This window comes from Vicugna pacos, chromosome 21, assembly GCF_048564905.1.
Source record: "Vicugna pacos chromosome 21, VicPac4, whole genome shotgun sequence".
Taxonomy (NCBI): domain Eukaryota; kingdom Metazoa; phylum Chordata; class Mammalia; order Artiodactyla; family Camelidae; genus Vicugna; species Vicugna pacos.
Window position 1 is genome coordinate 13,556,337 of NC_133007.1, and position 27,191 is coordinate 13,583,527.

At 37.3% G+C, this 27,191-nt stretch overlaps 1 protein-coding gene across 6 annotated transcripts in view; it reads right to left on the minus strand.

Moving 5' to 3' along the window:
- DNM3 (dynamin 3) overlaps nucleotides 1-27,191 on the minus strand; it is a 458,318-nt gene that overhangs the window by 329,017 nt on the left and 102,110 nt on the right. For all 6 annotated transcript variants that reach the window (XM_006211125.3, XM_015245096.3, XM_006211127.4 and 3 more), the window contains exons 3-4: nucleotides 17,480-17,629; nucleotides 16,047-16,250 (exon numbers count right to left, since the gene is read on the minus strand). In XM_006211125.3, coding sequence (XP_006211187.1) covers nucleotides 16,047-16,250; nucleotides 17,480-17,629 — 354 coding nt within the window. The remainder of the gene's footprint in view (nucleotides 1-16,046; nucleotides 16,251-17,479; nucleotides 17,630-27,191) is intronic.

Below are 27,191 nucleotides of genomic sequence, written 5' to 3' on the forward strand. Positions count from 1 at the left end.
TTTCAAAATACTTTAATTCCCTTTCTCCTTTTTTTTTTTTTTTGAAACTGCTAAAGGATGTGTCTACCAAACATGGGAACAAACTAACAAAGTAGACAGGAAATCCAGGAAGCAGGAAATCCAATATAAGCAGAAGAAGAGGGGAATTTTCAGGATGGTACAGATCCCAGTATAAGGCCAGGAGAGCATCAATACCTATTAGACTAAGAGGACACATATTATTGAAGAGATGTCTTCACCCACCAAGAAAAAAAAAAAAAGAAAGTGATAGAATATCTAAAGCTTAATGTTTTTAAAGGTATTAAGAGGTTCAGACTTTTCTAAGGGAGGTTGGGAAGGCACTGGTGATAGACATATAGACTACTATGCAAACAAACAAACAGAGAGGCAGCTACCAACCTCAAAGACAGCAGGATAATGCAAGAAAGGAAATTTAATCATATTTTAACACATGGCTCAGTTGTGAACAATATTTCAGAATCATAAATATTCATTTAGCAAACAAAATATGACATAATTCACCAGGAGAGAACCCTAACATCAACTATGGACTTTGAGTGATAATGATGTGTCAATGTAGGCTCAACAGTGGTAACAAGTGTACCAGTCTGGTGGGGGATATTAATAGTTGGGGAGGCTGTGCGTGTGTGGGGACAAGAAATGCATGAGAACTTGCTATACCTTCTATTCAAGTTTTTCTACAAACCTATATAAATTTCTTTACAAAATAAAGTCTATTAAAGACAATTAAATAACGTAACACATGGTAAGTACTTGGTATATAAAAATCACTCAATAAATGAAAGTTGAGAGCTCACCAATTTTGTTTCTCACCACTATGCCCACTCTACTCCAACCCTAAACTCCACTCATATCCAATGAGTTGCAGTTCTCCATGTGATCACACATTCTTGCCTCTTCACCTTCGTAACACTATCCCCCTCAGCTCCAAATATCCTTCCCTTCTCTTCCCTTCTTGGTCAACTCCTACTCAATCTTCAAAATACCTAACAGACCCCTCCTGCAGGTCCTTAACCAGGCTCCCACAAGCGTAAGTTTGGAACCCCTTCTCTGTGCCTTCACAGTTCTCTGTGTACACTGAAACCATAGTTCTTATATGATACTAGGAATCTGCTTATCTGCCTGTCTCACCCACTGAGTCATGATCTCTTCAAGAATAAGGACTGGATATAATCTACATATTCCAAGCAATTCATATAGGTGCCAAACATAGAGTGGGAACTCAATAAATGTTTGTTTATTATATGAATAAATGAGTGAAAAGCGTATTTATTTTTCTTAGGTTTAGACAAGAATTGAAGTAAGAATTCCAAAAAAAAATATGATGCCATTCTACCATGTTACCTAGGTTCGTTGTCAACACAGAGACTTTCCTATCAGAATATTGCCATTTCTTCAGTTTATATATGCAACTAAATTATAAGTAGTATGTTGTTTCATCTAATTAAGAAATGAGACAAAACCAAGCCACGAACCACATTAGCAGTTGCCAGAAAAGTAATCTGGAACACTGTGTACACTGAAACAACAGAAATGAAAACAAAATCAATGAAGAGTTAGTGTAAACATGTACACAGCAAAATTAAAAGCAGACTGAGGAAATTAGATGCTCTTCAGTTAACGCATTTTTTTTGTTGTTGTTTTGGGTTTTGGTGGGATTTGGGACAGGGGAGATGGTTTGAAGTAAATGTTGCTCTTTCTGTTTGGCAAAGATTATGGAATATTTTATTTCTGAAAGCAATCAGTGATGAATGGAAATAGTTCCACCGTTTTTTCCTATAAGTTTTCCATTAACATCATTTTCTTTTTACTTCCAACAATTCTGAATAACACAGCTTTCATTTTCAAAGTCATCAGGTAATATCGCATGTCATACTAGGAAAATATTAAGTAAATAATGGAAACATAAAAATTACTGTTGCTATGGTAGCAAAGACTCTATCTTGCTCACCAATGCCCAGAATCTGGCAAAGTACTTGAAAGATTTAAAATCTGTGGAAAGAAGGGAGAGGAGAAAGACAGGGCAAAGGGAGAAAGGAGATAAGGGAGGGAAAGGAAAAAGAATAACTCCAAAGATAAGAAAATTTAGGTACAGAGTGGTTCCTTCACTGAGAATCTATACTCTAAAATAGACTAAGACATGAAGAAACAAAAGAAAAAGAATCTACATACAGTAGCCCACCCCCATCTTATCTGCGGTATCACTTTCCATGGTTTCAGTTACCCAAGGTCAACTGAGGTCCAAAAATATTAAGTGCAATGTTCCAGAAATAAACAATTCATAAGTTTTAAATTGAGCACCATTCTAAGTAACGTGATGAAATCTCCCACTGTCCTGCCCCATCACCCTGGACGTGAGTCATCCCTTTGTCCAGCACATCTCTCCCATTAGTTACCGAGTAGCCCTCTTGGTTATCAGATTGACTGTCACAGTATCTTAATGCTTGTGTTCAAGTAATCCTCATTTTACTTAAATAAGGGCCACAAAGTGCAGGAGTAGTGATGCTGGAAACTTGGATATGCCATAGGGAAGCTGTAGAGAGCTTCCTTTAAGTGAAAAGGTGAAAGTTCTCAGCTTACTGAGGAAAGAAAAAAAAAATCATATGCTAAGGTTACTAAGACCAATGGTAAGAATAAATCTTCTATTCATGAAATTGTGAAGAAAAAAGAAACTCATGCTAGTTTTGCTGTCACACCTCACCACGAATATGTATGTATAGAGAAAAAAACACAGTTATATCTAGAGTTCAGTACTTTCCAGTTTCAGGCACCTACTGTGGTTCTTGGATCGCATCCTCCATGTGTAAGGGGGGGACTGCCGTATACTTAAATCTCCCTGCTTTCCACCCCCCAAACTAAATCCATTTTCTTCTTGTTCCTTGGCACACAGTTTAATCATATATTCAAATATCCCTTACAACTGAGTTACAATCCCCCTTATAACCTGCCTGTAACTGAGTTCTAGCCAGTGGAATGTGGGTAAAGTGCTATGTTCTAGGCCTGGTCTACATAACTTCCCACACGTGTTCCTGCCAGCTCTTCCACCTTCCACTTGATGGATCTAACCATAATAAGTCCGTAAGTCCCTATGGGTGAAAAACGGGAGTATATGGGCATCTGAATGTCACAGACAAGAAACACACTACCCTGAAAATTCACTCCGGATAGATATTTCTACTGCTTGTACCATTACATGTTTCAGTCTATTTATTACTGTATACCAGTACAAACAGTGGTACTTTGAAGAAGAGACCTGCTGTAATGAAAACCTGGCTTAGCAAGATTAGGTAGCAAGGAAACAAGTATTGCAACTTGGAAAAATGAAGATTCATGTTCCGCCAATAGCTGTGTACTTTGTAAACCTGCCTCATGTGATAACTTATAAGGCAGACTAAGTGCCTACTGAAAGGAGAAAAGGGCCAGAAGGTTCATTTGTCTTGGTTGTTCCTTGCTTCTTTAAACAAGGTATTTAAGAGATGAGTTCACAAAAGAAATTCATCATTTTGCCAGCTGAAATAAAAAGAACCAAAGAGAAGCTAGAAATTTGGGTCTCTTAATAATTGAAAAAGTGAACTGTTCTTGTAACTCAAACTGGAGAAGAGAAGACTGAAAAGGCTCTGAGCAACAAAGATCCACTAGGAATTTTCACTTCAGCAAAGGAGCTCAGTAATTTCTGTTTCTAGCTTAAAAGAGTAAGAGTTCAGATGTACCCTTCTGCTGTAAACTAGAAAACTGATAAAATATGCAAAACAATTGTTTTCAGGCATAAAACAACAGGTTGTACAAGACTGTGATACTTAAGAAAAACAAAGTCAGTCATACAATAATTCCATTTCTACGTGGAGGTAATTTCTGGACTACCATGCAAGGAAGAAAACTCCAAAGAGGTCCCAGTAGTCCTGCCAAGTTGAGGAGACACAGATTGGATTTCAAGCAGGCCAAGACAGCTAGAATTTACAGGATATTGTACCAGACAATAGGGGGTTGTGAATACACAGAGCTCTACAAATGTGCATGGCAGTCCCCTTGAGTCTTTGAACGTATGTATGCCTAAGGTAAAGCTCCACATGGCTAGGCAAAAAAGCAACTTCCAGGTAGATCTAAACCAAACAAGCTTCCCAGAGCTTACAGGGCTGGGAATCATTAAGTTCCCACCAGCTAGAGTGGAGAGACCTGTTGAATTAAAGACACTACAAGGGTCAAACGTCAGTAAAGGTTACTGCAGATCCTCCCTTTAAAAAAAAAAAAACCTTAAAATTGAGCTTCAAAAAATCTAACTGACAGTCTCCAGACAGGTCCATCCATGTTGTTGCAAATGGCATTATTTTACTACTTTTGTGGCTGAGTAGTATTCCATTGTATAAATATACCACAACTTCTTTATCCAGTCATCTGTCGATGGACATTTAGGTTGTTTCCATGTCTTGGCTATTGTATATAGTGATGCCGTGGACATGAGGTGCATGTATCTTTCTGAATTAAAGTTCCCTCTGGATATATGCTCAGGAGTGGGATTGCTACATCATATGGTAAGTCTATTTTTAGTCTTTTGAGGAATCTCTATACTGTTTTCCATAACTGACTACACTTCAGTAAAATATATATTAAAAAATCTAACTGATCTATAAGTAACGCAACTACCTGCTAAAACAAAGTCCAGCACATTTTAAAATAATACAGTAAAATTCAGTACTTAACAAAGTAAAGCTCAAACTATCCAGCATTCAAACAAAAATCGCTAGATACACAAAGAAGGAAAATGTGACCCCCATTGGGCAGTAAAAAAAAAATCAGTCAATAATATCTCACTTAGAAACAACAGAAATCACAGATGATGCTAAAGTAACTATCAAAATAGGCAAAAAATGTTTAAAGATGCAAAAGAAAATGTGAAGATACAGGTATACCTCATTTTACTGCACTTTGCTTTACTGTACTTCATAGATTTTGCACTTTTTTATAAATTGAAGGTTTCTGACAACTCCACATTGTCAGAGGATGGTTAACACATTTTTGGAAATAAAGCATTTTTTAATTAAGGTATATACATTTTTTAGACATAATTCTATTGTATACTTAATTGACTACATCATGGTGTAAACATAACTTTTTTTGTTTTCCATGCACTGGGAAACAAACAAACAAACAAAACTTGTGTGACTTGCTTTATTGGGTTATTTGTTTCATTGCAGTGCTCTGGAACTGAACCTGAAATGCCTCAAGATATGCCTGTAATAAGCAAATAAGAGTATGTGAAGATGTCTATAGAACAAGTTAACAACATTAGAATACTTTCCAAGTGCACATTGGTCATTCATCAAAATCGACCGTATGTGGTACCAACAAACAAATCTCAATAAATCTGAAAGGAATAAAATCATAGCAAAATGAGTATCAGAAAGTTATCTGGAAAATGTCAAAATATTAGGAAATTAAACAACATATTTCTAAAGTACTATGGTCAAAAAGGAAATCACAGGGAAATTTCTGAATGTTTTAAACTGAATAAAATAAAAGCACAACTTATCAACATTTATAGTACACAGCTAATTAAGAATGTATAGAGAATTTATAGGTCTAAAATACTATTACTAAATAAGAAAGCTTTAAAACCAATGATCTAAGCTGCGACCTTAAGAAGCTAAAGAGCGAGTAGTAAATTAAATCCAAAGCAAATAGAGGTAAGGAAATAATAAAGAGTAGAAATAAATGAAATAGCATACAGATAAATAATAGATATAATCAATTAAACCAAATGTTGATTCTTTGAAAAAGTCAATAAAATTATCCACTCTCACTCTTTAACTCAACATTATACTGGAGGTCCTAGCCAGTGAAACAAAGCAAGAATAATAATTCAAATGCATAAAGTCATAAGGAAAAAACTGTCATTAATCACAGAACTGTATATGTAGAATATTATAAACAATCTACAAAAGGCTACCAGAACTATTAAGTGGATTGAGATCACAGAATATAAGGTCAAAATACAAAAATAAATTGTACACATCTATATACTGACAATAAAAAAACTGGAAAACAAAAAAATGTAAATACTATTTACAATAGCATCCCAAATCATAAAATGCATAAGGATAAATTTGATAAAATATATGTAAGACACATATGCTGAAAACTGTAATATGCTGCAGAGAAGACCTAAATAATGAAAAAAAATACCATGGTCATTGACTGAGGCATACAATACTGTTAAGTTAATTCTCTCCAAATTGGTCTATAATAGCAGTGTTGAATATAACTTACTGCAATCATGGAAATGTTCTCTATATGTGAGCTTTCCAATACAGAAGCCATTGGCAACTTGTTGTTATCGAACTGGAAATGAAGTGTGACTCAGGAATTAATTTATTTTATTTTGTTTTGTTTTAATTAATTTTAACTTTAATTTTAATAGCCTCATGTGGCTAATGGCCAGTATATTAGACAGCACAAGGTATAGATTTAATGTAATTCCAAACAAAATCCCAGTAAGTTTTTTTTTGGAGAAACTGACAAGCTGATTAAAAATTTCAAATGAAAAGACAAAGTGACTACTATAACCAAAGCAATGAGTAACACTTGCATTATCAGATTTCAAAGCTTATTATAAAGCTACAGTAATTAAGACAGTGTGGTACTGACATGGAGATAGACATACTGATCAATGGGATGGAACAGAGTTCTGTATTATAGATCACACACACATGCAATTAGTTTTGGACAAAGATTCCAATGCAATTCAATGGAGAAAGGTGAGCCTGTTCTATACAAATGGTACAGAAATAATTGTATACCCACATCAAAAATAATTAACTTTGACCCCTTTTTTACATGATATATCAAAAAGGGATCACTGATCTAAACTTAAAGCTAAAACTACAAAACTTCTAGAAGAAAACCTGGGACAAAAATCTTTGCAAATTTAGACCAGGCCAAGATTTCTTGGGATTAAAAAAATGTGAATCATATTTTAAAAGTTAATAAACTGCACACCAATATTAAAACTTGTTCTTTCAAAGATATAGAAAGAATATTTTAAAAGCAAACTATAGACTGAGAGAAAATATTTGCATTTCATGATAAAATAGTTGCATCAGAAATTTTTTTAATTCATAACTTAACACTATGAAGACAAATTAAAATAGGCAGAAGAACTGAACGGACATATCACAAAAGAAAATTTACAATTGGCCTATTAGGACACAAAATGACTGATGCTCAGAATCAAGAGTCACCAGTGAATCGCAAATCAATACCACTACACAGACATTACAGTGACTACAATTAAAGTAAAAATACCAACACCAATTGTTGATGAGCATGTGGAGCAACTGAAACACTCATCTATTGCTGCTGGGAATAAAATCCGTACAACCACTTTGGAGAAGAGCTTAGTGGTTTCCTAAAAACATTAAACATAACACTCACCCGGCAATTCCACTCTTATTTTCCCAAGAGAAATGAAAATATATGAACATAGAAAACTTGTACGTAAATATTTATGGCAATTTTATCTGTAATCACCCAGAAGTGGCGAAAACTAAAGTTCCGTCAATGTGTAAATGACTCAACAAAATGTGGCATTACCACAGTGAAATACCATTCACCAACTGAAAAGAATGAACTAAACATGCAGCAACATGGATGAATCTCAAAAACATTACACTGAGCAAAAGAAGCCAGGCACCACGAGTAGTTACTGTATGATTCTATTTTATATGAAACTCTGAAGACAAATCTAATGTATAGTGACAAAAAGCACATCAGTGGTTTCCTGGAGCCAGGAGTGGGGGACCAGGGGGAGACTGACTGGGAAAGGAACACATGGGAACCTTTGTGGGTGATGGAAATGTTCTTTATCTTGGTTGTGGTATACATGAGTGTAAATATTTGTCAAAACTCATCAAACTTTACACTTAAACTGCATAACTCCCTACCCAAGCCTATAGCCTCAAGTAGCCTCAAAGTCACCACAGTAAGTTGAGAGACAGAGAGAGCAAAGAGGGGTGGGTGGAGAGTAACGGTGGCAAGGAAACAAAGACATAAAATAGTTCAGATCCATGTCTAGGAAAAAGCTCTGGGTGCAGTTATTTGTACATGAAATTAACTAGAAGCAGAGAGTTAAGCCTTAACAAATTTTTTTAAAAACTGTATTCCCAAAAAAACAAAACGTCTGGCCTGCAAAAGCCTTTGATAGTTTGAGTCTTAAAACTTAAAACTTTATGGCCCCAAGTTTTTACAAGTGGACAACAGGCTGTGAAAGCTGGCATCTCTCACAAAGGTTATAGCCCCTCATCTCCACTTCAGATACGTCACAGAGGACCAGGAACTAACCCCAGAAAGCGGAGCCCTGGGAGAACAATGGACAGCAGACGGGTGAGCTCCTCCCAGAAAGCACACTTAGGGTTCAATCAGGAAACCTCTTTCACTGCCAGGGCGGGAAGTCTTCACAACACCCGCCCTGCAGTATTCTATCACTGCAGTGAACCTGGGACCGCCGTTTATTTCCCATCTTACCTTTGTCATACTGGGGTTTTTACTGCAGGCAAGAATTAATAACATTCCACACACAGCCCTCAGCATACTATGTGGAATCCTGAAGCGATACCTCAGACTGCTGACCACAAAATATTCTGGCCCAGAACTTCACCCAGGGACTCTGCTGGCAATAGCATGGAAACTCTTAACTGAAGTTCCAGTTGGTTAACTTGGAATTAGTTGACAGCACCAGATCCCTCTTTCAATGTCACCCTTCACTCCCAAGCCAAATCCAAGCTCCTCTTCAGAACAGGAATTTCTCCTACAGCAAAAATGTCTATTAAGTTCATCAGCTCTGCTGGGACCTACTAAACATGGTTTGTATTACACATCATTACCAGAAACTGTGGTACACACACACACACACACACACACACACACACCCCTGCGTGGGTAATCCAGTTGGCTCTGGCTTTGTGCATCATCATGGGTTATGAGGGTGACAACACATGAATGCGTAAGCTCCTGCAGGAAAAATAACTTTCTTCATCTGAAATTCAACAGCTGGAAACCTACTTTTTGACCAACAAAACAAATTAATTTTATGTACTACTTTTATAGCACTTATGAAGTGCCCGGCACTTTTCTAAATACTATACAGATACTAAGTCACTTAATTTCATTACAATCTTATTAGAAAGGTAGTATTATTATCCCCACTTTACAGATGAGGAAACTGAGATACGGGGAGTTTAGGAAATTTGCCCCAGACCACACAGCTAGTAAGTTGGTGGAGTCAGGATTCAAACCCAGGCAGTTTGGCTCCAGAGTTTGTGCTATAACTACCAGGCTGTACTTTTTTAAAATGTAATTTTTATACATCTTACGCTTTTATTAATGTGATTGCTTATTAAGACAACGTTTCTTAAGAATGTTTCTCGGTTATTCTAGCTAAACAGCTTGTACTTTCATTTCAACATGCTGCCTGCTTCCTCCCATTGCTGCCTTTCTGCCAGTCCTTTTCACTGTACCATCTGGAACTGTCTTTATCGTCACCAAATTACCCAACACACTAATGCTCCGGTCTAAACAACTGCTCTCACCTCCTTGCCTTCATTTAAATCCAGTTCTTTCCCTCATGCACCTCAGGTGGAGGAAAAGAGAATGAAGGTTAACAAAGTTTCCTGACTCCTCAGTTCTGGTCCAAACCAAAGTATTCCACCTTCACATAAAAACACTGCTTTGGAGCCTTATATCATCTGGCTATAGCACCCTCTCATCCTCCTTGTTGCTGTCATCTACCAAATGCCCAGACACCCACCTTCACACTCACACTTTACTGAAGGTTTTAGCATCACGGTCGTCTTCCCTACCCTTAGTTCTACCATTATCCAGGCAGCTTCAATGTTTGTGAAGATGCTGTATTCATTTCTCTTCATGTATTTAGTTTCTTGACCTCTTCTATTCAATGATTTTCACCTGCATGTCATTTTAGCAATTTCCTCCCATGACCACATCCTGGACACTTACAATCTGGACTTGTTCCAGCTGTAAATCATAAACTCTAATATTCTACTCTCTAACCACAAACTCCTATTGTTCCAATTCCTTTACTCACCTGCTATGAATAATGCATTGCTATTCTTCAGTCTTATCCAGAACTTCATCCCTGAACCACCCCATTTCCCCCAAAACTTATAGGTCCTTTCTGGCTTCACTTTCTTCCTTTCTCCCAAGAATTTCACAGTACATCTTTCCGACTATTATTTTCTCCAATATTCTCGACTCTTTTGTCCACTTTGTTTTCAATCCAACTGATCCTGCAAAATTCTGACCCCAACACAATCCAAGTATTTCCCTCTCAAAATCCCTAGCTGCTGAGTGTTTCTGGGAATCATACATCCTGAAGCTTCGTGCAGATGGGCTCTGGCCTCAATGGAGTCCTTCAGTGTTGCCCACTTTCCCTTCTTTTTCCCCACAGTGGCCGTTCAAAATACCTTTCTCCTCAAACATCTTACACAAATCCATTCTTCTCTCCTACCCTCCTCACTGTCCCCCTCCCAACCTCCCCCTCCAAACGGACTCCCAGTTCTTTCTCAGCCTATAGCCTTGCTTCTTATTTAACAGAAGAAAATCTATGTCAATAAGCAATAAATTCTTCAGTTGAGTTTATTGCCTCTCCAGATATCTACAAATGAACCTCTATCTGCATGTACTAAATTTCTTACTTCATTCTTGTCTCAGTGGAAGAAATAGACCTCCTTCTACTCAAGAATCATAGCAAACACTCAAGAAATGCTGGAGAGAAAGAACAGAGGGAAGAAAAATGAAAGGAAGAGTGAAGGAGAGTGGGAAGGAGGGAGAGAGGGATTCCGAAAGTCAAGGAAAATGAAGGTCTTATAGAAATTCAGAAGACTTTTGCTTTAATGGTCACTTTCTTAAAATGACCTAAAAAATAACTATATATAGATCTGGTTTGGACAGATATTCTGGGGATGGCTTGTAGAATGTTTCTATAGCAACTTTTAAAAGAGCTACTGTACCATGGGAATGTTAGAAGCTCATGGTCACATCATAATTCATATCAAATTGCATAGGTTTTACTTGTGTTTTAAATGTCTTGTTTTTGAAACAAGAAAGACATGAGAACACAATTATTCTCTAAGGCCAAACTCACTTTAATTAAATTCGCCACCTTGAATAGCAATGCAACACTTCTCTATATATCAATATAAAGAGAATTCTTATAAGATTCATATCACTAATGTGTAATTAAATTAAGGAAAAGAAAGAATACTTTTGTTTTATTTTTCTTACATATTTTTCACTCTTTCTCATAGTGTTCTTTTCCACATTCAAACACCACAAAGAGAAATTTTAGTCTTGTTCATGTAATGTCTTTACAGTGACCCCTAGTGGCAAAAGGAATGAACATGTCAGTTTTAGTAATCCACATCTTAGTGGCCTTTCATACTGATAAAATCTTGATGAAAATCCAAGTGCCAGTGCCTCCATATTTTTCTCTTTTTTCTTATTTCTAAAAAAGAAGTAAAGTTATACATACTTATATACATTGATATTCAAGTCCTAAATCTATTCGCTTTCTCTCTTTCACAGTGAATTCCATAATAAAGTTTATTTTATTTTTTCCAATAAAAACAGCATATCAAGAAGTACACACTTCTGTGGGGGAGGGTATAGCTCAGTGGTAGAGCACGTGCTTAGCATGCACAAGGTCCTGGGTTCAATCCCTGGTACCTCCTCTAAAAATAAATAAAATTACCTTCCCCCACCAAAAAAAAAAAAAAGTACACACTTTTGTAAAAAAAACTTTTTATAAACCTATGAGATGAATTTTTTGTTGTCATGTTTCCAATACTAAGATTTCACATACTTTTTTATGTTATATAAACATCTAGATATAATGATTTATACATTATACACAAATGTAGATATAATCTTATGTATAATTCTAATATTCAATATACATTTTTAAAGCTCAAATGGAAGTTCTTCTCTACACTTGGATAAACCTATTTATTAATCTTCAGATGACCTACTCTCTTTGCAAAGAGGCTGATTTCTAACGTAAGATTTAACAAACTTACTTGAATTGTATATGCATGAAACTCTTAAAATTCAAGTACAAATTCAAAACAGCAACATGAATTTGAAATGTGCATCTATAATTCTGAGACTTCAGAATATAATATCATGATGATATATTCTGTACACCTCCTATCAAAGTTCTGACCACACAGGATTGTTAAGGTCGTGTGTATCTGCGGTCCTTGCTTTCTTTTTGTTCAAGCCTAAAACATAGTAGATGTTTAATTTAAAAGAATCATTCATTGAACAGAACTGATATATAACAACTTTTTCAAAAACCACAAATGCTTTTATTTTAGCCTCTGTTCCTGGCAACTTCTCCATTTGGGGGAAAAAAAACTGATTTTTAAGAGTCTCACTCATATTAAAAATAAGCTCAAAAAAACCCTTAGGAAGTCAAAACAAATCGACAAAATATTAGTAAACAGAATCCAACACATAAAAAATATACACTACAATCAAGTTGAATTCATCCCAGGGACAAAAGGATGGTTCAATATATGCAAATCAATTATTGTGATACATCACATCAACAAAAGAAAGGACAAACATCACATGGTCATCTCAATAGACGCAGAAAAAGTATTTGATAAAACTCAACACCCATTTATGATAAAAAAAAAAAACCTCTTACCAAAGTGGGTATAGAGGGAACATATCTCAATATTATAAAAGCTATTTATGACAAACCTCCAGCCAGCATAATACTTAACAGTGAAAAGTTGAAAGCCTTTCCACTAAAATCCAGAACTAGACAAAGATGCCCACTCTCATCACTTTTATTCAACATAGTATTAGAAGCCCTAGCCATAGCAATTAGACAGGAAAAAGAAATAAAAGGGATCCAAGTTGAAAGAAAAGAGTAAAATTGTCTTATATAAAAAGGCGGCAATGTCACCTACCTGACAGGATTCTTGTGGGTATAACATATGACACACAGTGTTATTACACAACCCATTTCACTTGAATATATGCTAAGACCCAAACTGCATCCCCATAATGAAAATGTTCATTTCACAAAGCAGATCCTCTGTAATATCTTTTTCTGGGGACTTCTATGATCTCATACACAAGAGAAGATGCCATGAAAATAAACAGCTTATTTTTTAAAGTAGTGGAGAGTCATGAAAATAATCAGAAATATATACTGAGCATCTATTTAGTCTAGCATTCTACTAGGTGGTCCAGCACATAGAATTATTATTGACCACATACACTTTGCCTGATGAATGGGTGTTAAACAACAAATTAATGAACTAAGGCAATGATTGCATTCTTAATGTACTTGAGTAGAACTTCCAAATAGCTGGAGGAAGTGTTCCTTAGAGGAATCAATGCAGCTTCCATGGTGAGAATCTTAGTAATCCATGGTAAGTGTGCTAGTCTGCTCCTCTTAATATAAATCTATAAGCAGCAGCTGGCACAATGCCTTAAACACTTCAAGCCAAGCTAAGGACAACCCTCCTTCTACCCTATCCCAGCCCCAACCCAGCTAAGATCTTCTTTCACCTACAGTTAACCTAGCAATTTGCAGGTGAGTCTGAAATTATTTTTATTTTTATCATACATCATTAAAATATTCAAATAATTCTATTGCAATTTTATGTGTTAACAGGCCTCATTAATTTATATCGTTGCCAAAGCATTACTGAAGAAAAAGAATGAGGCTGGAATAATAACTCTGCCAGACGTCAGACAATACTACAGAGCTACAGTAATCAAAACAGCATGGTACTGGTACAAAAACAGACATATGGACCAAAGGAACAGAATAGGGAGCCCAGAAATGAACCCACAAAATTTTGGTCAATTAATCTTGACAAAGGAGGCAATAACATACAATGGAATAAGGACAGTCTCTTCAGCAAATGATGTTGGGAAAACTGGACAGCAGCATGTAAAGCAATGAAGCTAGAACACTCCCTCACACCATACACAGAAATAAACTCAAAATGGATCAAAGACTTAAACATAAGACAAGATACAATAAACCTCCTAGAAGAAAACAGAGGCAAGACATTATCTCACATACATCTCAGAAACATTCTTCTAGGGCAGTCTACCCAAGAAATAGAAATAAAAGCAATAAACAAATGGGACCTAATGAAACTTACAAGCTTCTGCACAGCAAAGGAAACCATAAGCAAAACAAAACGACAACCTACAGAATGGGAGAAAATTTTTGCAAAAGATGAAACTGACAAAGACGATCTCCAGAATATATAAGCAGCTCATATGTCTTAGTAAGAAAAAAACAAACAACCCAATCCAAAAATGGGCAGAAGGCCTAAAACAAGCAATTCTCCAATGAAGACATACGAATGATCAATAGGCACATGAAAAAGTGTTCAATATTACTAATTATCAGAGAAATGCAAATCAAAACTACAATGAGGTATCACCTCACACCAGTCAGAATGGCCATCATTCAAAAATCCATGAATGATAAATGCTGGAGAGGTTGTGGAGAAAACAGAACCCTCCTACCCTGCTGGTGGGAATGCAGTTTGGTGCAACCATTGTGGAAAACGGTATGGAGATTCCTCAAAAGACTAGAAATAGACTTAACATATGATCCAGTAATCCCATTCCTGGGCATATATTCAGAAGGAACCCTAATTCAAAAAGAAACCAGCACCTCAATGTTCATAGCAGCACTATTTACAATAACCAAGTCATGGAAACAGCGTAAATGTCCATCGACAGATACTGGATAAAGAAGTTGTCGCATATTTATACAATGGAATACTATTCAGCCATTAAAAATGGCAATATAATGCCATTTGCAGCAACATGGATGTCCCTGGAGAATGTCATTCTAAGCGAAGTAAGCCAGAAAGAGAAAGAAAAATACCATATGATATCATTCATGTGTGGAATCTAAAAAAAAAGAAGAAGAAGATAAATGAACTTAAATATAAAATAGAAACAGACTTACAGACATAGAATACTAACTTGTGGTTGCCAGGGGGGAGAGGGGTGAGAAGGGACAGACTGGGAGTTCAAAATTTGTAGATACTGACAGGTATATATAGAACAAATACATAAGTTTATACTGTATAGCACAGGGAAATATATATAAGATCTTGCAGTAGCTCATGGTGAAAAAGAACGTGAAAATGAATATATGTATATTCATGTATGACTGAAAAACTGTGCTCTACACCAGAAATTGATACCACATTGTAAACTGACTATAACTCAATAAAATAAAATAAAATAAAATAAAATAAAATAAAATAAAAATACAGCAGGAGAAAGTAAAAAAAGAAAAAATTTCCTAAAACTGTAGACAATGCATCTCCATTTTGAAAGGACACATCACAAGTGCCCTTCCATAATTTCTTCAAACAGACACATACAAAGATCCATCATTGGGGTCCCTGATGATAAATGGTTATAACTCAGCTCAAAGAAGGAAAAAAAATCAAAATATCAGCATAAATAAGGGACTTTTTTGGATTCTGGAATGCCAAAAACAGATAAATATGTATTATGAAAGCAGAGATTTAAGTCAAATAATTACAAACTAAATAATATCTTACATACGTTAAAAGAGCTTCCTATTTTAAGGAAACAAAATAAAAACGAGAAAGACTTTTTATTGGCAGTATATTCAGAGTACTCATAATAACTAAAAAGACTGTCTGAATTCTGTACCAGGCAGTTGTTTTACCAGCTTTTAAAATAAGTAGTTCATGACGATTAGAAATGTCTATTTTCTTAGATGTCAGTTAATCTTACACTTACATAGGTTTAGACTGTATTCCCCAGTTATTTCTCTTTTGGCATCTCATATACAAAAGATTGGACAATATTAATATTGGCTAATTTAATTAGCAGTGAAATCAAGTTATGAGAATGTGTTACCTTGAAATGTACCCAAACTCTTGACATTTTAAACGAATTCCCTTTCATCTCAAGGGCCACACACTCACCTTGAGGATCAACTTCTTTAGCTAGCTTCAGTGCATCTGAGTTTGCAAGATCAGTGTTGGCTGGGGTGACAGCCAAAATAAGACAGTTCTCCCTCGTGATGAACTGCATAATCATTTCTCTGATTTGATACTCAATATCTGGTGGCTGATCTCCCACTGGCACTTTAGTAATTCCAGGCAGGTCAATAAGGGTTAGATTTAACACTGTGTGGAAAGGGAGAAAAAAAAGTCTTACATACATCCTCAGTGCTGACAGACATCAACAATGCAGAATTATCTGTCACTTTAGTAGAAATAAAACAAGCTGAGTTTGACATATTGTGTATCTAAACTCCAACTGATGTGCACACAATAAAAAGCAAAGAATTCAAAATGGCTTTGCAGGTTTTCTCTGTATTTATGATATGTTTATGCTAAGCCAAATGATCGTTTTAACATAGTTGAAGAGGCACTGGTTTGCATGCCTAATAGTTTCCTCAGAGAGCCATCACATCTGGAACTAGGGGGCTGTAATTCAAACACTGAACAAGAAGTGAATATGTTGTCTGGCAGTCTTGTACACTGCCTATGAATGATGTAAAGATTCTCAGGGTAAGATTTCTCCTTCCCTTTAAAAGCACCACATATTATTGGTAGAGGGTTAGCCATTTAGCCTGTTGGAAACCCACCAGTCTTTGGAGGTGCCCTGAGGTTAGTATGCGGGCTATGTACAGTCAGACTCCTGGAGCAGCATTTGGGAGGGCAGAAAATTATCCCTGAGTCAGTGACTCCAGCCCCAACCTGGCAGCTGTTTCCTCTGCACACAGGATTGTTGGCACCAAGTTCTTTTGGGGAGTCATAATTAAGCTTATGTCATTCATGTCCTGTTTTAAAAACAACAGACCTAGGGAGAAGATTAGAGAGTACAACCTGCCCCACTACAACTTTAGTCAGCATGGAGGCTGCTCTGTATCACACACCATGCATTGTTACCTAATTTATAAATTTCTGCTGACAGCCGGGGTGAAAAAATCACAGTTGATTCCTCAAGAAAAGACTAAACAGGAATATATCAGACTGTAGAAAAATTCATTAGGGAAGACAAAACTACACCACCATGCATCTCTAAGACTTCTGCAAAGACTGAAGATATTAAAAATGGAAATTCTCAGGCATATCTCTTTGATTCTAAAAGTTTAAAATAAAGAAAACTCTTTTAAATGACTTAATTCTTTTTTTTTCCAATTGTCTTTTAAAAGTCATCTGCTCCTGCTTCCCCATAAATAAATCTATGAGCTCTTTGGATCATACCATTTACCAATGTATCTAAGCACAATCCTAGAAACCTGCTAATTTTTGAGAGACCAAATCATCTTTTATACAAACACTGCATGTTAATTAATATAGTAAAAATTTTTGAAGACAAGAATTTGGAATTTTGTTATTTTACTTACCATGTGGGGAATAGACTCGTAAATTAATGGGTATGGAGGAAATGCCTTTATTCATTCCAGTTACTCGATCTGTTTCTGCTTCAATCTCATGGCGAACTTCATCAAAATCTGTAAATTTTTTCCCTTTGCAATGTAGAAATTCAGCATATTCTACAAAAGACAAATTAATACAATCTAAAATTTATGTACTCTTGAAATAATCATAAACAATGCTTCTTTAATTACAAGTCAAAGTATCCAATACTGTCTCTTTAGCCGTCACAATGAGAGAACACAGTGGTTGCTAAGAAGTACAGGTAATACTTCAGAAATATTAAACATAGTACAAATGCTAAGGATGCAAAATTTGCTCATTTTCAGACAAGCAATTAAGTATTATAAGCAATCCTTAAACCATCTAGCCTAGTAAATAAAGAGAATTTTGGCTCCCCAAACAATAAAACAAATAACAGCAGCCAATTGTCAAAGAAATTAGGTCTACGACACACAAAAAGCCTACTTACTAATCCTATTAACATGTCCTTTTTCAATGCCATCACTTTATCATGATGGAATGTCAAGTTATATAAATACAGCTTCAGAAGGCAAGAAGATTGAGAAATAAATTTTGCTTAATTCTTTAAAAAGAAATAATACATGAACTGTTTTACCTTTAGAATCTACTATCCAAAATACCACACCAATTTTCTGTAATTAAAAAGATACTTTAAAGAAAAAAAAGAATTATATCAAAGAAACTACCTGCAATCTAAAAAAAAAAAAATCAGTATCTGTTGGCAGAAGGAAAAACTCTAAAATAACTATATAGATAACAGAAAAATCATTTTTTTTAATTTTAATAACATCCTGAAACTGTTGTACTATCAATTTTTATATCTGCTTCCAGAGATATCACGTAGATGATAAACAACAGAACTTGAAAAAGGAAGCTGATACTATTAAGACCTAAAAAAATTCATAATTTTAACAAGAGAACAAGTCTTAAATACTTTAGCTTCTCTAACATCTAGCTGAAGAATTGCTCCACCAAACTTAGACTAAGGCTAGTATCCTGGACTCAGATACCAGCTGAGACAATTAGTGGTAGTCTTCCAACCATTCCCTACCCCAGTCACAACCTTCACCCACTACGTGGCAAGGCCAATAGGAAGACAACTGCAAGTTTTGGCCCCCTGTCTTCAGGTAGCTTAGCATCAGTTAACACAGGCAGCATGAAAAAGGTGTTGACCTACCTTTAATGTGAAAGGAAAGACAGAGGTAGGAAAGGTGGCTTCAAGGAGCACTGCCTGAAAAAGGAAATGGGGTATGAACTGTGTACAGAAGAGTGGGGAGGGTTCTGGTGTGTACAGAGAAAGCAAGGCCTTTCAGGCAATCAGAGAATCTCAATAGCTTCAAAAACCCCCTGGCAGGTTATTATCCAGCTTCTGCTTGAATCTACCCACCAATGGGGAACTGATGCTTTGATCTCTTTAGGGCGGAAAAAATCTCTTATTGGAAAATGTTTCTTAATGTTTGTATGAAATTTGTTTTCTAATCATACTTCCTTGGTCCAACTTTTGCCCCCGGAGCTACTCAGACAGTGTCCTCTTCCACATGAAGAGGCCAGACTAATCTGAGCATCGGGACACAGAGTTCCTCATCCTCCTGCGCTTCTCTCACCACCTTTCCTAGTTTTGTCTGATTGTGGCTCAGGCCTGCTGGTGGAAGACACAGACACCCCAGCCCCACCTTAGCTACTCAGACTGGAAAGGTCATGGGCTCCTGAAGTGGACCAAAGAGCTTCTGCTTTACTTTGCCAAAGAACTGTAATAACTTAACATTTTGAATGCTAGAATGACAGTCGAGACTTGACTTAATTTCTGTCTTTCCTGTCAACATAGGTGAACATGACTGTTTTTCTATTTTAGTTTCTCCATATAATAACATGAGCCACATTCTGAAAAACAGCAAGTTAAGACTCCCAAAAGCTCATGCCTCAACGGTGGAAGTATACACAACAATTAAGCTTCAACAGCCTTAGAAGTCTGGCCTGAGATCACTGCATCATTTGGCATTTTCTTTTACATGTTTACCCTCATAGGTGCTGTTTTTACAATATAAATTCTTAGAAGATAGAGGATTTATTTTATTTACCAACTCAGTGGCTAGGCCAGTACCTTATAAGAGTATTTAAAGATAAGGAGGTGATAAAACATTAAGAAAAATAAAGAGGAACAAAGAATGTCAGATCCCAGAAAACAAACAAATATTAGTAAAAATAAGTCATAAATAATTTAGAAGAAACAACAATATTTTTTCAATTCAATATATTATGTGGAAAATGCAAACTTGAGAACTTTTTGCTATCGTAATTATTACTTTCGTAGCATTAATAAGCTTCTGGATCACGTACTACGTTTTCAATTCTGTTACTAATCAGTAATTTAAAGTAACACATGTTTACTTCTCTTATTGCCACTAGATGGCGCCTACTTGCTTTCTCAGCAGAGGAAACTAACGCCCTTCCAGAACGATGTCAAATCAATGCAGTTTTCAACTTAGATTTAAATTTATTCCTTGATTCCTGAAAATGCTTTTCTCTTGGAATTGAGAGACTGTAATTGTGCAGGACTATCTCTAACCTTTGTGTATTTTTAAGTCTAGGGTCCTACAGAGAGATTTAGGGATGTCAGTACACATTTATTTATTTAACTAATATTTATTGAGGTCCTACTATTTGTCAGGCACTGTTTTAGAAATTGAGGACAGAGTAGAGGGAAAGAACTAGTCTCTAGAATCAGGAAGCTTAAGTTCTTGTGAGATGAAACAATAAACAATGTGTGTGTCAGATGGTAAGTGCTATCGAGAAAACTGAAGAGTAAAGGGGAGATTAAATGTTGGGGGAGGGGGTTGCTTTGTTAAATGCTTTGGTTGAGGAAGGCTTCCCTGATATGATAAAGTGACATCTGAGCAAAGACTCAAGAAAGGGAAGGAACAAGTCATGCTTTACCTCAGAGGATCCCAGCGGAGTGCTTGAAGCAGAACTATGCTTGGCGTTATTATAGGAAGAGCAAGGAGGCCAACATGCCTGGAGCACAGCGCACAGGGCAGGAGGGGTAGGAGATGAGGTCAGAGCTGTGGTACAGAAGGGTTACCGGTAGAGAAAAAACATGATGTGACCTACATTTTGGGGGGTTTTGAGGAGGGGAGGGGAATAGGGTAATTAGATTTATTTGCTAATTTTAACGGAGGTCCTGGGGATTAAACCCAGGACCTTGTGTTTACTCTACCACTGAGCTCTACTCCCTACCCTATGACCTAGGTTTTAAACAAATACCTGTGCTGAGAACAGACCAGAGGCACAAGAGAAGAAGCTACTAGAAAAATAAAAGGGAGATGATGAGACTTGGACCTGGGTGGGAGCAGAGGTGAGAAATGGTTTCATTTTAATGTATTTTGAAGAAAAAACCAACAGGATTTGCTGATGGATTAAAGGAGTGGTATAGGAGAAAAGGGGGAGTTAAGGATAACTTAAATGAGTTTGACTTCAACAATGGAAGAATTTTGAAATAGAAAAGACTGAAAGAAAAGATGTTGGGGAGCTGGGGTTGGGAATCAGGAGTTCAGCTGGGGACCTATTAAGCTTGTGATGCCGACTACATACCACCCACATGGAGGAACAGAACTGCTGCTGATGGTTGAGGATCACAGCGCTGAAAGAGACAGAATTCAAAGTCCTATCATTGGGTAAGAGTTCATCTATTCTGAAATTTTTCCAGAAGATGGCAGTCAAGTGCTTGAGGTAACTTTTACTAATTAGCACAAAAATGCCTTTGGGGCTGGATATATGAGTCTTTCATTTAGGGAGAAGTCTAAGCTAGAGATACAGGTATATTTGGAATTCCTTAAAGTTAGGCAAGTGGATGAGATCACTAAGGGAGCGACTCAGATAAGGAAGAGGTCAGGGCAATGGGCCCTGGGTTTTCCAATGTTTAGAGGTCAGGCAATCGAGAGTAAGCAGGGTGACCAACAAGACAGGAGAAAAACCCAGAGAGAAGTGACCCAAGGCCAAGTAAAGAGGGTGTTTCATAAAAGAAGGAGACCTTGCACTCCATCAAATAGTGCCAACGTGTCAGGTACGATGAGGACTTTTAATGGATCATAGAATTGGGCAACTTGAGGATCCTTCAGGAGGCTGAAAAAAGCAGTTACAGTGGAGTAGGGTCGGTGATAGCCTGACTGGAATAGATTTCAGAAAGAATGGGAGGAGAGGAAGTGAAGACTGGTTGTAGACAATTCTCTTAAGTTTTGTTGTAAAAAAAGAGAAAAGAAGTGAGAGCATCTGGAGAAGGATATGAAGTCAAGGGAGCGTTTTATAAAGAAGGACAAACTGACAGCATGTTCGCAGGCTGATGTTATTAACCCAGTATTAAGGAAAAGCTGCTGATGTAGAAGTGAGAAGGAACAAGGGCTGAAGTGATGTCTTCAGGAAGAGGGAACAGGAGGCATTAGGAAGGAACATGCTAGTTCATCCATAGGAACAGAAAGGAAACAGTAGTGAGTATTGATGGACGCGATAAACAGAGTTGATGGTGATGGGAGCATGTGAAATTCATCAGGTGAGAGCGGCGATTTATCACATTTGTCTAGTCATTTTACGTCTTTAAAAAAAAACATTTCTGTATGTATTCTCACTGGTTAAACCCCATAAGCACTATTATTTCTACCACAAAATACATCTCACACACACACACACACATACACACACTAAATGAGTAACTTAAGAGCAGCCATAGCAGGAGTGTCAACTCGGGTCTAATCTACATCCATCCCTAGGATTCCGACCTGCCCAGCATATCAGGACTAATAGAGCAAGAACTACAAAATTCTTTTTCCTATGGGCTTCAAGGAGCTTCCAGGGAAATAATTCATCCCACATGATGGAAAAATTTAGGCAAAACCTAATCTGAGTTGTCAGAGGGAGCTACCTGTCATCCATCCTCTACCTGGGCCCAGAGACTCATAGGTCTGTGTTCCCTCCTCTCTAACAGTACAGTGATCACTGTCACACCACATAGTCTACTTTCTACTTAGAAAAACACAGCGACCATAACTACAATTCGTAGCTACAGGATTATGTTGTCAATAAGCTGAGTCCTAGCAGCAACAAGGTAAGCCAGTCCTGTTAGGGGACTCCAGCTCACTAGCAAGCAGACTATGAAGGGGTGGACGGCAGAGGTAACATGTATGTTTTGAACATCGGACCACAATTGCCTCATCAGCCAGCTTATCATCACACACTTCCTAAATAAATTCTCATCAGCAGTGCAGGCTTTCCCAAAAACACAATTATAGATGAAAACCTTGGAAAGATTATCACAAGGGCAGTGAATCTCTTACTGTACTCACCTCTGAAGAAGAATGTTCGTGTGAGTCTGGCGATGAAGGAGGTTCTAACAGCCAAGCCAAACTCTACAGAACAGGCTGCACCTGCTGATCAATAGCTAGACTCTTTAAAGAGCTCTAAAGGTGTGTCTTCTGAGACTTTGACACTATGGTAAACTAACATGTCTGAAGGTCTAACAAACTCATCCTAGCATTCCGAGTTACTTTTTTTTCTCCTAGGAAGGTACAGTTTGCAGTGGTGCAAGCACTCTTGGCATGTTCTCACTGTTCCTTTCATTCTAAATGCTTGGTAGTTGGGCACATGAAATGATCTCTTTCTCAAACAATTCCAGGCTTCAGCCCAAGTTCAGTCTGAATAGAAACTGATTAAATTCCTCAGCCGCAAGCTCATATAAAGGATGAAGGCAATGTGCCATATAAGCGTTGAAACCCTGATAATGCATCCATGAAATTCGATTTCGTTTTAGTATAATCTGTCTTGCTGAAATCCATAGTATGTTTTCAGTTTCACAAAATAAGATTCCTAGTTTTAAAAATCTGTCCTGTTTCCCCAATGCTAAAAAATAGCCTACATGTGAAGCAAAGGTTTACATTTTTATATCAAAGAATGACTCGGGGTTGGGTGGGGGGGGAAGAGGGTATTAAAAAATCCAAGCTATCACTCTATGTTTATTTCCCTATAAAACATTTTAGCGTTGTCATTTCTGCTGGTCATGAAAAACAAATTACGCTAGGTTAAACAGCTGACAAACTGTTTGGGGGGAGGATGATACGGTTTATGCCTGGGCAGCATTCCAATCATCTGTGGAAAGCACAGCATGACCATAAGAATTTAAGTATTTCCAATATGCCCCTTCCATGGGGAAAAACAGGCATATGCTTCGATTAATCAAGGTTAAGTAGAAAGGAATAATTATGGGGCATACGCACATAACTTCTACGTTAACCTTTATTCTAAGAACTGTGGTCCTCAATACTTTAGGAGGAAGGAGTTTTATTTCTAAAATGTCATAATGGCCATGTTTTGTAAGTACAGGACTCCAGTGAAAATGGAGCACACAGGACACACAAGCAGGGAATGGTTTTCAGTGCAACTAGCTGAATCCACTGGCTGTAAAGACCATCTAGTATGACTCTACTTTAAAACATATTTCCTTAAAGGCAGAGGCTACATTTTACTCATCTGTGTTTCCCTAACGCCTAACATATATAAAGAACACCTGTAGATTTCTATCTTCTGTAAAGAAATTCACTTTGCATACCATTGAGCAATTTGGGGGGAAAAATGCTTCCATCAAGACTTCAAGTCATTCCAAATTGCGGTTAAGTGAGCAACAGGGCAAGTTAGATACGAATTATACTGACCCAGATATGAAGCAGAACTCAGTGTGTCCTAAGGTAAACAGGGAAAGTTTAGTAATGAAAAAGCAAAACAAAACCAAAATTAAATCTAGAGAAGCAAACAATAACCTGAGGAAGTCCAACAGCGGGTGAAAGGCAGAGGTGTCACTCAGAGGGTGACGGACAACGGGATGGGGGTGGGGAACAAGAAGGGCCAAGACTTCACAGCAGACAAAAGGTGGATGCAGGCGGGTAGCAGAGCCCAGCCGCAGAAAGTAGGGTTCAGGATCAGGGCTCTGGTGCTTCTGAGGCAAAGGAGGAGATCTAAACAGAACTCCACATCCAAGTGCACCAGAGAGTCCCAGGCAGAAAACCAAGATGCGAATTCAGTCATGGAATGGAAGGTAGAGCCCTTTTCACAGGATACAAAACCAAAGTCGCTTACATACACGTCAGGGTCAAGGGAGATTAGTGTCAACGCTGCATTGAGATTCACTGCTCAACGATGGGCCTACACGGTTTCCTTTCTTCTCTGAGAGCTGGGCTGGTTCTGAAGCCTGGGTGAGGCTGAGCTTACACGTGAGGATGAAGTGGTCCCAGAAGAGTGCTGGTGCAGGAGACCAAGACCAGCATTTGACAGAAATCCCTCTAGCACTAGGAATTGGTATGGAATATTCTACCACAAGTGCCCAAAACAACAGTAGAGAAGCAGCAGTTGTAACACCTATATAGCTTGATTTAGTTCCATATGTTTTCAGAAGGAGCTCAAAGAGTGTAGCTAAAATCAGCTCTATTTCATACTCATCATTTCCATGTAAAACCCAATCAAGACACAAACTATACTCTAAATCCTGAAACCAAATAGGAAGCATGTCGAGCACTTGGCCAAAAATTACAAAGTGGATAATTATTCTAAGTCTCAGCAGCATCTGACATGATTTTCCTCCCCTTCCCTGAAACACTCTCTCCTACTGACTCCCATTATTCCAACTTTCCTGACTTTTCTCCTTCCTCCCTGGTGGCTCCTTCTCCATATCCTCTGCTCACTGATCTCATCTTCTCTTCTCTACTTCTAAATGCTGCAATGCAGCTAGACTTCCCTCTAGACAGTCTTTTCTTTCTGATGTCTATCTTGTCTCTAGATGGATATCCAATCCTCTCTCACCTAATATTGGCCTTAAAAAATTTATACACACACACACACATCTCCTCAAATTCATGTCTCAAGCTCTCATCTCTCCTCTGAACTCCAGACTTTTTCTATATCTAATTTTAGTGCTTAACTGACATTTCCACTTGGATGTCTAATAGGTATCTCAAAATTAGCATGTCCAAAACCAAATTTTTAATTCCCCATTGCCTTCCCCTCCCATCATCCACACCTTCTCCTCCTTGCAGTCTTCCACATCTCAATTATTGATCATACCACTGAATCAGGTCCTCAAATGAAAAACCAGGGCTATTTTTGCATCCTTCTCTTCCTCAGTTCTCTCCCAATCATCTTTTCACTGCCTCCACTGTGGCCATCCTCCATCTAGGCTGTTACCTGTTACCTGGACTAGCATAAAAAGCATCCCAACTCATCTTCCTGGGTCCACTCTTGCTCCACTAATCCATTCTCTACCTAGAGGCTGGAGAGACCTTTATAAAACGTGTCAGATCACGTCTCTTTCCTTTTCAAAACCTTTTATTGGTTTTCTAGAGAATCGGAAATACCCAAATTCCTCTCCCCAGCCACAAAGTCCTGCACAGTCTGACCCCTGTCTGTTTCTACCTGTAACACTATCTCTACCCTCTGTACTCAAATCAGTTTAGCTGCAACAGCCTCCTTTCTGCTCTTCAAGCACACCGAGTCCATTCTCACCCCAGGGCCCCTGCCCCGGAATGCCCTTCGCCCAGACCTCTGCATGTGTGGCTCCTTCCTGTCATTTACTTCTCATGCAAAGTGTCATCTCTTTAGAGGGGCTTCTTTGATCAGGCAAAGAAAAGCAGCAGCTCAGCCACACTATCACATCATCCAATTTATTTTCTTTAGTGCACATAATCATTATCTCAAGTTTTTCTTATTTGATTTTTATTACCTGTCTTCACACACTACAATGTTAAGTTCCATGAGAACAGGAACATTACCTGCTGTACTCCTAGTATCTAAAACAGTGAACTGCACCTGTTAGGCATTCAATATATTATTTTTTGAATTAAAGGAAAAATTATTTTTTTAATTTTTAGTTTTTTAATTTTTCATTGAAGTATAGTTGATATACAATATCATATAAGTTACAGGTATATAGTATGGTGATTTACAATTTTAAAGGTTATATTCTATTTACAGTTATAAAATATTTGCTATCCTCCCTGTGTTGTACAATATATCCCTGTAGCTTATTTTATACCTAATAGTTTGTTCCTCTTAATCCCCTACCCTTATATTGGCCCCCCTTTCTTCTCCCCGCTAGTGACCACTAGTTTATTCTCTATAGCTGTGAGTCACTGCTTCTTTTTTTGTTACATTCTCTAGTTTGTTGTATTTTTACATTTCACAAATAAGTGACGTCATACAGTATTTGTCTTTTTCTGTCTGAGTTATTTCACTTAGCACAATGCCCTCCAAGTCCATCCATTTGTTGCTGTAAATGGCAAGACTTCATTATTTTTATGGCTGAGTAGTATTCCATTGTGTGTGTGTGTATATATACATATATACACCTCATCTTCTTAATCCATTCATCTGTTGATGGATACTTAGGTTGCTTCCATATCTTGGCAATTGTAAATAAAAATGCACTTATGAACACTGGTGGTGCATGTATCTTTCTGAATAAGTGTTTTTGGGTTTTTTTGGATATATACCCAGGAGTGGAATTGCTGGGTCATCTGGTATTTCTACTTTTCGGGTTTTTTTTTTTGAGAAATTACCATACTATTTTTCCACAATGGCTGCACCAATTTACATTCCCACCAACAGTGTATGAAGGTTTCCTTTTCT